The sequence below is a fragment of the Cynocephalus volans genome, chromosome 7 (assembly GCF_027409185.1).
Source record: "Cynocephalus volans isolate mCynVol1 chromosome 7, mCynVol1.pri, whole genome shotgun sequence".
NCBI lineage: Eukaryota > Metazoa > Chordata > Mammalia > Dermoptera > Cynocephalidae > Cynocephalus > Cynocephalus volans.
In genome coordinates this window covers 78961325-78974647 of record NC_084466.1, presented here as the reverse complement: position 1 = coordinate 78974647, position 13323 = coordinate 78961325, and the positions used below count along the sequence as shown (strand labels likewise).

Sequence of the window (13323 nt, the reverse complement as noted above, 5' to 3'; positions counted from 1 at the left end):
CATGCTTGGTCAGGGAATTGCTTTGGATGGGGGACCAAGGAAGTAAGCCACTGCAGGAAGAGTTCTTAGGGAGAGGGACAGGACAGAGTTTAGAATAAAGGCAGGAGCTGAGAAATGGCCAGAACCACAGATAAATCATGCTTCTATTTTTAAAGGCAATCTGCAAATACAGAAAAAAAATTCAGAAGCAGGGGTTGCTTAAAGCATTTTGTTGTTGTTCATTTGCTTGGTTTTTACAGGGGGCAGATGGGTGGCAGATGTTGGATTACATTTCCTGCTTTCGGCTAAATGGGGCTAACCTAGCTGCTTACGAACTTCTTTACTCTCTCCACCCCCAAGTATATAAATTTTGAAGAGAACGGACACTTCAAATCCCATTGCCTTCTTTTGTATAAGACTACAAATTTATTTAAAACCTGGCAGAACCTCAACCGTACAAATAAACTATTCTTGCTTGTTTGCAGAAAGGTTTGGAAATCACTGTTTTCTTGAGAAGAGTTAGTTGGGGCTTGGCTCATTAGTTTAAAAAGACCTCAACATCCCTTCATGATAAAGACTCTCAGAAAATTAGTTATAGAAGGAAAATATCTCAACACAATAAAAGCCATGTACAACAAACCCACTGCCAGTATCATCCTGAATGGAGAAAAGCTGAAAGCTTTTCCTTCAAGAACAAGAACACAACAAAGATGCCCACTCTCACCACTCCTATTTGACATAGTATTAAAAATACTAGCCAGAGCAATCAGGCAAAAGAAAGAAATATTTGAAAAGACAAAGTCTAACTGTCCCTGTTTGCAGATGACATGATTCTATATATAGAAAAAACTGAAGACTCTACCAAAAAACTCTTAGAGCTGATAAACGATTTCAGTAAAGTTTTGGGATACAAAATCAACATGCAAAAATAAGTAGTGTTTTTATACTCTAACAGTGAACTAGCAGAAAAAGAAATAAAAAAGCTAGCCCATTTATAACAGTCACCAAAAAAAAAAAAAAAAAAAAAAAAAAAAACACCCAAAAACCTAGGAATCAATTTAACCAAGAGGGAAAAGATCTCTGTAACAAGTACTACAAATCACTGTTGAAAGAAATTAGAGGACACAAAAAGATGGAAAGACATTCCATGTTCTTAGATTGGAAGAATTAACATTGTGAAAATGTCCATACTACCCAAAGCTATCTATAGATTCAATGCAATCCCTATCAAAATACGAATGATATTCTTCACAGAAATAGAAAAAAAAAAATGCTAACATTCATATGGAACAATAAAAGACCCTGAATAGCCAAAGCAATCTTGAGAAAAAAAAAAAGAAAAGCCAGAGACATAACATTACCTGACTTCAAATTATACTACAAAGCTATAATAACCAAATCAGCATGATGCTGGCATAAAAACAGACACTAAGACCAATGGAACAGAGAACCCATAAATCAACCCACATATTTATAGCTAACTAATCTTTAACAAAGGCACCAAGAGCATACATTGGGGAAAAGACCGCCTTTTCAGTAAATGGTGCTGGGGAAACTGGAATCCGTATGTAGAAGAATGAAACTAGATCCATACCTCTCCTTATATGCCAAAATCAACTCAAAATGGATTTAAGACTTAAATATAAGACCTGAAACTATAAAATGCCTAAAAGAAAACATAGAGGAAAGTCCTACTTCAAGAAGTAGGATTGGGCAAAGATTTCCTGAATAAGACCCCAAAAGCAGAGGCAACAACAGGAAAAATAAACACATGGGATTATATCAAACTAAAAGCTTCTGCACAGCAAAAGAAACAATTAACAGAGCCAAAAGACAACCTACAGAATGAGAGGAAATATTCGCAAACTATGCATCTGATAAGGGATTAATATCCAGAAGGTACAAGGACCTCGAGCAACTTAACAAAAAAACAAGTAACCCAGTTAAAAAATGGGCAAAGGAGCTGAGTAGGCATTTTTCAAAGGAAGATGTATACATGGCCAACAGATACCTGAAAAAATCCTCACCATCACTCAGCATCAGGGAAATGCAAATCAAAACTACACTGAGATACCATCTCATGCCAGTCACACTGGCCATTATCTCAAAAAGACAGAATAACAAATGCTGGTGATGATGTTGAGAAACGGGAACCTTCCTACACTGTTGGTAGGACTGTAAATTAGTGCAGCCATTATGGAAAAAGGTATGGAGGTTCCTCAAACAACTACAGATAGAATTGCCATACGATCTAGCAATCCCACTGCTGGGTATATACCCGAAGGAATGGAAATCATCATGTCCATAGGGATACCTGTACTCCCATGTTTATTGCAGCTCTAACTATGATAGCCAAGTGTTGGAAACAATCTAAATGTCCATGGTTGTATGACTGGATAAGGAAAATGTTGTCTATTTACATAGTGGTGTACTACTCTGCCATAAAAATGAATTAAATTCTGCCTTTCAAAACAATACAAAAGAACTTAGAGAAAATTATGTTAAGTGAAATAAGCAAGGCACAGAGAAATACTGCATGTACTCACTCATAAGTGGCAGCTAAAAAAAAAAAAACAATAAAAAAAAAGAAAGATACAACAATCACAATAATATATTGAATTTCCAAAGGAGGGAGCAGAACTGAGGTTACCAGAGGTGGGAAAGGGTGAGAGGGAAGGTGGGTTAGGGAGAAATTGATAAAGGGTCATGAAAAATGATTACATTGTATAATGTTGAATATACTCATTATCCTGACTTGAGCATCACACATTGCACACAGGTATTGATATTCAACTCTGTACCCTACAGACATGTACAATCAATTAGGTTTCAATAAAAAAATAAAAAGACTTCATGTCCATAAGATAAGCCAGGAAAGGTAGCAAAGCCTTTCATAGATTACTGCAAAGAAGCCTGAGAAAGATGGGCTTGTGTTTTCTATTTTTAGAATTTTTTTTATTGGCAGGGACACAGTGTGAGATACTTCATTAAAAGGTTGGCTTTGAGAGTCTTGAGTGTGATGTATTGCTTTAGCTTTTTGGTACTATCACTAAAATTTTCAGGTGGAAGTTATTGGATGCATAATTACTTACTAAAAATTTATTTTGGGGGGAGAAATTGATAGGCATTAAGTAATCATATTAAGTTATTTACTAAGCTGGAGGCTTTATTACATTCCTGTTGAATAAGAATTTATTCATCTATTCATTTAATAAATATCTATTGAATATTTACTTTGTGCAAGAGTCTGGGTAAGATGCCCCAGGAGAAAATAGAATTTTTTTTTTTATTTCCCTGAAATGACACTGTCCTTATCCTCATGTACAACTAGCATTCTTGGAACATCTTTTTCTTTTTTGAATTTGTTTATTTTTTAATTGAAAAGTATTGATTGCATTTGTTTATGGTGCACAGAGTCACATTTTAATACATGTATATAATGTGTAATGATCAAGTCAGGGAGAAACATCTTTTTTGCATGTCTTTACATAGTATAAGCCTTGCACCACAGGAAATGGAGCATTAAGACCCAGGGCTGGGGCCGAACCCGTGGCTCACTCGGGAGAGTGCAGTGCTGGGAGCACCGAGGCCACAGGTTCGGATCCTATATAGGGATGGCCGGTGCGCTCACTGGCTGAGCTTGGTGCGGACGACACCAAGCCAAGGGTTGCAATCCCCTTACCGGTCACAAAAAAAAAAAAGACAACAAAACAAAAACCCAGGGCTGGGGTTGCTCAGCAATAATGAAATCTTCACACTATTTGGAAGGCCATGTCATGAACATTTGTCTCTTTTTGGTTGTCTAGCATTTGAACCCCTTCTCTGTCCTGGAGAAGTCTACCCTGTGTGAGTCTGGATGGAGCTGGAGCATGGCCCACTAATGAGGTCAGGGGCCAGATGCTTGTCTTCTGAGCTCAGGGGACGGGGTGTGTGATCCAGCGTGACCAGTTGGATGTTGCCACACAGGGTTTTGAGTCTGGAGTCAGGACCCAAAGAAGCAGGTTGCTTTAGAACTCCCTCCTCTGGTAGTGACATCAGTGTCCAGTGTCTAGTGGTGACAGTGGGCACCAAGTGAAGAACTAGCGTGTGCAAGTGTGCAGAGGTGGCAGGTGTGCATGCGGTGGTATGCTGTTGTGTGGTGCCCAGCAGAGTGGCCCCTCTAGCATGTGGGTTACTGTGGACTGTGCCATGCACTGTGCCTGATGCTGAAAATGGTGCCTGCCCTCTAGAAGGCTTATTCTAGTGGGGACCAGGCCATTTCAGCAGTTAAACTGGTGCATCCATCAATACAATCATGGCTCTGTGAAAACACAGGCAGGCAAGGAAGAAACCTCCAGCCCTGCCTGGAATTGCTAAGTGAAGGCTTTGTTATGGCGTTTGAGCTAAATAACTCTTGAAGAAACAGTAAGAGTTTGCTAGACTACTGCCTTGGCAGCTGTGAGGAATACCATTCGCAGAGGCAGTAAATTGTGGGTCTCACTGAGCATTAGTGCGTGGATGAAGAAAAGGAAGATGAGCTGCTGCTCTGTGAGCTAAGATGACTAATTCATGTTTGGAGAGTTGACGTTTGAGTGACTAGTGTGACATCTAGTTCATGGGGCCAGGGTTTGGAACCTGGGTTGGAAACTGTAAGCAGTAATCATAGCTGACTTTTACTGAGTGCACATCTCCACTGTTTTATTTAGTACTCATATTGATGCACTGTGCTGTGCTGTTTTCAAGTATCGGCTTACTTAACTCTATGCATTAGTCACTGTTACTCTTCCCGTGTTGCAGAGAGGCAGCAGAGGCAGAGAGAGATTGACTTGCCCATTCTCACATCACCAATAAATAGTGGATCCAGGCTCCAAAGCTATTCTCTCTGCTTTGCTGCTGCCTGACTCACAGGTGGGGCCATAATCACCTGTGCAGCTGATCATTGTCTGTTAGTAAACAGTGTCCTGTTCACTCTGTCTTCTTACCTGGCTTTATTTCCTTATGGCAGTTATCCCTGACGTGATATTGTAGATTTACTTGCTTATTGCCTGTGTCTCCCTCATTAGAACGTGAGATCCAAGAGGGCAGGCACTCTACCTGTCTTTTCATAGCATTACTGTGTTCCTAGTACAGTGCCGGGCACATATTAATTGCTCAACAAATATTGTAAAATCAATAATAATATTTTTTTAATTGGGACATAGTTGATTGTACATATCTGTGGGGTACAGCATTGAATATCAAGACCTGTGTTTAATATGTGATGTTCAAATCAGGATAATTATTATATTCAACATTATACAATGTAATCAATTTTTATAGCCCTTTACCAATTCTTCCCTTACTCCCCTTCCCCTCCCCTTTTCCCACCTCTGATAACCTAAGTTCTGTTCTCTTCTTTTGTAAGTTCAGTGCACAATAATAATGTTAATAGTCATCACTTGCTTCCCATATGCCAAGTGTTTGACATCTATTAACTCACTTGATCCCCATGACTATCGTTATTCCTGTCCTAGAGAACGAGATAACAGAGCCACAGCTAGGTTGAGGATCTTGCTTAAGGTCACGTAGCTCAGAAGAAGTAGAGCCAGGATTCAGATGCAAGTACGTTGGTTCCAGAAATCTGGTTCTTAAACACTAAGCTTTATTGCCTTTTTTGAGTGAATGGATGATCAGTTAAAACAGATTTATATGAGCTATAAAAATGTTCTTAGTAATATATTTCAAAGTAAATAATTTATGCAAATAAAATTTATGAATTATGAGGTAATTTTTTTTTGTTAGGAAAGGACAGTTAATGATTAAGACAGGTATCTAGAACTTTTTTTTTTTAAATACAGACTCAGATTCCTGGAAGGTATGTTATTACAACATCACATGTAATCTAGTAAATCTGTCTGATATATGTTCCAAACAGCATATTACACATCTCTGTTATCCTTACAACTTGTACCTACCTCTTATGGAAGAAATTGTAACAATAAACAGATGTTAATTTTCATCATAATTTATTTGTTGGCAAGAAGCTCAGTTAAGTGCCTAAGGACTATGTAATAGTTAGAATTTGGAAATAAAGTTGATCTAGTCAGTCTTAAAACAGAATTCAGTCATTTAGAACTTTTGCCTAATACAGAGCAAGTGTGTTAGCTTTTGCTTTCTAATTTAGCACTTGGTCTGAATAATGAGACTGAATAAGACCATAAACCCAGGTACTTCTAGGCTTATAAGTTAAATTACAGTAGGGCCAAATGACAAATGCTGAGAAATAGTCTGTCGACATGAGGAGAGATCAGCAGCATGGAGTTCTTCCCAGAGAGAGGCAGAAAGACTAAAGTGGTTCAAAACCAAATCTGTTGAATAATTAGTTATTTATGATATTTTAAATATTCATCTGTTTTAATTTGTATTCAAATGTTAGCTCTTTTATTCATACAATTAGTATTTCTAGATATAAATTTTTAATGATTTTACCTCCATATCAAGAATGATGGATTTTTTTCATCTTCAAAATATTTTGAGAACGCTCAGCTGTGACATAGGAATCCAGCCCCTTTCCCAGATGAAAATGATGAATATGTATAAGAACCAACTAATGAATTAGAATGTTGGTTTTCAATTTGTTTGCTTTCAATGATGGTTGACTACTTTAAATATAAATATAGGCCTTTGATAACAAATATGTTCAAAGGAAGTACTGACAAAGTCTAGTAGGCTCTCTGTCTTCAACGTGGTTATGATACCAAGGGCTGATGATGGAAATAAAAGTAGACTTGGATTCAAAGAGACAGAGTTGGACTAGTAGTTTAAATTACTGTGATCAACCTTTTCATCTTCTTTCCCTTTTCTGTCATTTACCCATATTTGAGCGTTTGTATTTTTAGCTTTTTGTTTGTCTCTCTTATGGTATTATCTCATTATTGATAGAAGTTTGCATTATCTTTCAGGTTTGAAATAGTAGCATGGTTGGGTGATTAGGCATCATTTAGATTGACAGCAGAGTGGCTGCATGCATGAGAGCCTTTAATATGTCTTATTCCAAACAGCTCTTGTTAATATTGATGTAAGTTTCTTTCTCCTTGATTTTTCATTTGAATACTCTTTCTTGATTATCCATTTAACTACTTATTAAAAAAACTTTCTTTGCATCTAAAAGTGCTATAAGCTAGTGACACAGCACCTTTAAGGGGGTCTAAATCATGTGGTGGTAGACAGAACATGAATTATTGTAATTCCAAGGGGTAAGCACTGAGATAAGATCATCTGATAGATTATTTTATTATGACCTTTTCGATTATCTTAGAGGTGCCAATACATGGGAGTGTGTGTGTCTGTATATGTATGATGATAAAAGCTCTTGGGCCTTTTTAGGGGATTAGTAGAATCAAATTTATTTGTAATAATCAAGAATTACTCAAAACCGGATTTCTGAGTGTCAAGGTAGAACCCTCTTTTTATTTTTGAGTACTCACATTTGGAGTCTGTTATCAGCAAGGCATACTTGTTTTTGAAATGTTTCTATTTGGAAATATAGAAAGACAGAAAACTTGATTGCTGTTACGGTGTTCACAAACTGAAGCAAATATGAAATACAGTATGTGATTTAGTTAAAAAAAAGAAATGGAGCTAGGAATTATTTTAATCCACTCGTAATCCATAGAGTTTATTTCAGTCTAGGATTTTATTCCTTCTTTGCATTGACTAAATTTTTGTCTCCTGCATTTTTATTGTTGTGGCAGAAGTTATTCATAAGGCTGTCTTCTAATTTCTGCCAGGAGAGTGTGCTTGCAGCCTTTGTGCAGGGGTTCCCGTCTAAGTGTAAAAGGAAGACTTTTCTAGTTAACACCTGTTGATATTAGTAATATATATCCTATAACAAGGAAGTGCAATACTTGTTTGCAAGTAAATTTTTGAGGTGCATTCATTTGCCCTCATTTTTTAAAACTTAACTGTGTTTTGACTACATTAAAGGATTTTTAAAGTATATATCTCATCATTCTATCATCTTGACACAAATATTTTCATTTTCTGTTTCCCTCACTCTCTGTTCATATATGAATTTGTTCCATTGTTGGAATCATGTCTGTTTTTACATTTAGAAACATTTCCATTGTTAGGAAGTTTTCATCATAATTTTAATTGCTGTATTATGTCTCATCAGCTACTTATTTTTATGTAAAACTTAAAAGCATTTCTTATATTTCTTATCTAGTTCATATTAGCATTCACCCATAATTTTTCAAAGTTTTATGCAAATAGTAATGTCATTAGTTTCTTTGCACATGATTTTTTGCTTATATAGTCCCTTCATGAATATATATATTTATTTTGCAATTTTTAAAAAACAATGAAAATTATTGCATAATTCATAAGCAGCAGTAGGAAAGCCCTGAATTATTTATATTGTACTATATTGGGTAACTGCTAATTCAGCCTGGAGGTTTGCTTTTCCTTTTTAACATGTCACATTGTTTATCTGATTTAATCTCTGATTACTGTTTTTGCATTTTATATTTGTACACAGAAGTTGAAATAAACATGACATAAAAGAAAGAAATGAGGCTTATTTGATATTCAATTCCAAAGATTTATATTAAGAACCATTCTCTTGTTAAATAATTAATGTATATGAACTTTAAGGCTGCTATAGCAAAAATATTTCAAATATTTAGGCATTTATTCTAAATTCCATAATCTGTAATAGTTACCAGGAATGTAGTTTCACAGCTAGTGTAAAACAAAATATAATAAAGCTTGCTGGGGGAGGAGGTTCAAACATATCGTATCAGGATATGAAATTTCTGACTTTTGGCTTTTGTAACAACTTGGAATATAGCAAATAGTGTTTTTCTTCAGGGCTAATGCTATGTTTTTAGTAGCTTTAAAAATATTAATATCTCTGTGTATATGTGCATATTTATATAACCACACTGTGCCTTATTTCTGAATCTTAATTCCTCCTATGTTTATAAACTTGTAAATTCCATAATTATGCTATTCCTATTATTGTCTGAGTAATTTAGGATTATATTTTTAGTATTTAGACCAAAAGTTTTCATTGCCACTGTGTTTTAATGTTCTTAGAGTACTTTAAAAATACTTTTTCTTTTTTTTTTTAACCCTTGACTTGGTGTTGTCAGCACCACGCTCACCCGGTGAGCTAACCGCCATCCCTGTATAGGATCTGAACCCGTGGCCTTGGAGTTATCAGAACCGCACTCTCCCAAGTGAGCCACGGGCCGGGCCTAAAAATATTTTTTCATGTGAGGTAGATTGGATATTGTAGCCTCTTGTTTAGCCAAAGGGTTTTACCTCACATATGTTACATAAGTTGTATGAGGGTACTTCAAAATATTAGTGGAAAAATAAAATTAAAAAATAACACACACTTCTGTGAACTTTTGACCACCCTTGTGTGTACAATAAAAAATTGTTTTGTGCCTCTGAGTTATCCCTGACTATTTTCCCTGGGCTCCTTCCTTCTGGTCACCTCCACAAATCTGTAGATTTCAGGTTAGGTCAGTGTCACTGAAGACCTTCCTTGTAGGTCTTGGGCACTGTTGTGTACTTGGCTGGTGGAGAGGTTGTATGGGTTCAGGTGAAATACTTCACTGCCAGTATCTCCTAAAGAGAACTACAAAAAAGTGTGGTATGAAGAGTAACACGTCAGGTCTCTAGAAAGAGCTGTATTTTAAATGGATTTTTATTTTTTCATTAGAGTGGTCAGTTGTAATCTTATTTATCTTCTTTGATCATTGTTTTCTCAGGAACTCCCCAGAGTCCTTCTCCTTCATCAGCTGGCCAAGCAGGAAGGTGCATGGACCATACTTCCGTTGTTACCACAGTATGTTTAAAGTAACTCAAAATGTGTAAGCTACTGACATTTCTGCCTGAACACTCCTAGTCTTCTTAGTTTTCTGAAGAGTGTGTTTTCCCTCAGAGTCAGCAAGTGAAGTAAATTTGAGTTTTACTTTTTATGATTACTACACTAACCAGACTTCTTGATGATTGCTTCTTAATCATGACTAGCATTTATTTTTAAATACGCTTCTTTCTTTAAAGATAAAATGTTTCAAGTCGATATCTGAAAATGATTTGTTTTCTGGGTTTTAATTTGTCATGGAGAAAATTAACTTTAAGAACTCTAGCTGTATTCGTATTTGGCTGTTCTATAAGCTGAAACTTTATACATTGAAGAAAAATATAGTGGAAAAAAAATCTAGATGTTTTGTCATTCCATATGCCCTTCATCTGTTTCCTACTTATCAGTTTTAAACCTTATTATGAACTCATTTTATAGAAGTGATTACTATAACCTATTTCTTTTTGTCAGCTTTTCTGTAACATATAGCAGAAATTCATCATGGATTTTCTTCTGTGAAGAAGAGACAAGAATACAGATCCCAAAACTTATAGAAACACTCAGAAGATATGACCCATCTAAGGTAAATAAAACTTTAATACCAATATTTATCTTTTGGAACAGTGTTTCCAAGAAGATTTAATTTTGACTAACAGGTTTTTGAATCTAATAAAAACACTTAATTTAAAATGAAAAAGAATGACATAATAGTTGAATATCTGGAAGCTATGTTAAGTAATTCTCTTTGAAGTTAGTAGCTTACAGAGGGATGGAACATATAATAAGCAATTTTAAGTGAAAAATTTTATGTGTGAGCAATTTCAGAGTTAAAAAACTATAACCAGAGTTCAGAAACAGTTTACCCTAGAAATAAACTTAAATTGGTGATTTTCTGTTTATCAGACTATGACCACATATTATTTTAGATAGGAATATTTTTTGAGTACCAAATATGTATTGGGCACTATGGATGGCAGGGACTAGAACAAAACAAGGTAAGTATCCTGACTGCATGGCTGGTTTAGAATAGCAAGGGGGGACAGAGCATTAGAGAAGTGATTATGGCTAAAAGTAACACATCAGTGATAAGGGAAACATAGGGTGCTGTTAGAAGCAAATAACAGGGGCGTTGAACCTAATCTGGCAAGATCAGGACAGCAAATAACATTTAATCTGAGTCCTGTAGGATGAGTAGGAGTTAGCAGGAGAGAAAGAGGGTGTAGCAGGAGAGAAAGGGTGTAGCAGGCGGGAGGAACACCATTTGAGCAGGAATGGAGGCGAGAAGGGAAACAGTGAAGTTCTCTACTGTTTCATATTTTCAAATCTTACTTTATTTTGTGTGGATTTGGTATAGCAACTGGATCTTGTTTACCTCCAAATCTCTAGCCCTGAGCAGAGTGTTAAAAACTTAGTAGGTGGACACTGAATATTTGCAAACGACTGTATAACCCTGTGATATCAGCTTTTCTGCTGGGCTGCGTTCAAAGGCTCAGTAGGTTTAGAGAGCTGCCTTGGAGCTATGGCGAGAGTAAATCAGGCTAATCCAGTTCTCTGAAAGAAGCCCTGATTACCATCTGATCACTTTATGGAATTCTTTAAACTTGGGATAAGCAGAGTTGGTCCTTTGTGGTACTACTAGAAACCTGCCCCACCACCCATGTCCTGGCACCCAGTCCAGAAATGAATCAGCTTTAATGAGGGTAGAGGGAATGACAGGCAATCTTCTGGGTGCCTGCTTGGTTTGTTGATGTATAGATGTAAAAAGTTGGGCAACAATGATCATTAGATTGATGTCTCTAACCCTGGAAAGTCTGTTACTGTAATCGAAACTGCTGCTTTTGATGATCTTTAAATGCTGGAAGGATCCATTATGATTTCTCTTCATGCTTTTGATTTCTGGGAAGGTACAGATATAATTGGATGACAGGGTTGCTAGGTTCAAAAAATATTTTCTTCAAAGAAGAAAAGAATTATGAACCTGACTCACCGAGTCTTTTCAGGTGATGGTAACCAGCATCTGTGCACTTTTTGCCAGGTTTGATGTAAACCATTTGTTAGGCTTTTATGTTTCCTTTTGACGTGAGAAAAACTCCCAAATCTTTTTTAGGTTGTAGGAGTTTTAACATCCTCCTAGTGTTCATTTCACCTGGAGATTATTTTTCCATTATCCATAGCTCTAATTCTGTACAGAAGATGGTGACTCATTGTGTTTTTTAATGAAAATTGGAATGATAAATTTAAAAGTTCAAAGCAAGTTCATGAAAAAGTACAAAACAGAGGTAAAATGAGTCTTTCCCCCCTCATTCCTGAACTCTGCCATGTGAAAAAAAAAAAATTTAAGATGCTTTATTTCTTTTGAATCTAGCATTAAGGAATAAGAATAATGTCTAAGCTAGCTCAGACGAGTGTGGTTTCTCCCCCTGCCATTTGAAATCTTAGGGAAAAGTATATAAAGCAAACTTGGCTTTGATATTGATACAAATAAGCTATATTAAAATAATAATTATTTAAAGTGTTAGGGTTTAAGCATTTTGTTTGATTTTGATGGTTTTTTCTTAGTATCTTTCAGTCATCCTTACTAATGCAAATTTATACTATTACGTAATATTTTAAATGTAAATCTTTGTTAAACTGCCTTCCTAGGTGATTACTATGAATTTTCATTTCTTGTTTGAAGTTTTTCCTTTTTTCCCACAATATGCTTTTTATATGTGTGTAATTGATGAAATGTGTTGACTTTTTAAATCTATATTTAATAGAGGTGAATCACAGGTGCTGGTAAACAGTAATTCTAAGATACTAGTAGAACATTGTCTGAGATATTCTTTTAAAGTTTGTCTTGATTATAATTGTCCTTTTCATGAAGCCATTAAGAAAGTTAAGAAAGATGGGGGGGAGTGACTCTTCCCAGAGATTTTATATTAATTTCTTGCTTAAAGTAACTTACAGTATAACCTGAACAAAATAGTGAAAAACAACCTTATATTCGTATATTGTATAGTAGCTGAACACTGCAGTTAGGAGATAAAACATAACATGTTTTGAATATGATCATGTTTGGAACAGGAGGTTTCAATAGTGAGAGATTAGTAAGAAAGATGCCAAAATATACTGAGGTTTTTATTTTCCTTCTACAGGCTATATTGACATGGCATGTTAAATGTGGTTTTCACACTGGTTAAGGTTTAGTAGTTTGATAAAGACCTATATTATTGATTTTTTAAATAAAAAATGTTGACTTTTTTATCTCAAGCGGAGGTCATTTGCCTTGGTCATTTCTGGGCATTCTTTTCACCTGGTAATGACTTAATATATCCATAGGCAAAGTATCCAGAAGAAAGTTATCATGTGTATCTGTGAATCTAAACATACAGTTACGTTAATGACTGTCACACATGTTTAGTTATAATCTGTTGCTGAACTGACCAAAACTAGGACTCTGGGAGATATTTGGGATACAGCCACAAGCAGAGTAAGGCTCTTTAGAAATTCCTAAGAGTACTTAGGTA

General features: G+C 35.8%; 1 protein-coding gene across 1 annotated transcript in view; it reads left to right on the top strand.

The window, feature by feature from the left end:
* B3GLCT (beta 3-glucosyltransferase) overlaps positions 1-13323 on the top strand; it is a 111580-nt gene that overhangs the window by 33379 nt on the left and 64878 nt on the right. Inside the window, exons 5-6 of the mRNA XM_063102841.1 lie at positions 9720-9796; positions 10286-10397. Of these exons, the coding sequence (XP_062958911.1) occupies positions 9720-9796; positions 10286-10397 (189 nt within the window). The remainder of the gene's footprint in view (positions 1-9719; positions 9797-10285; positions 10398-13323) is intronic.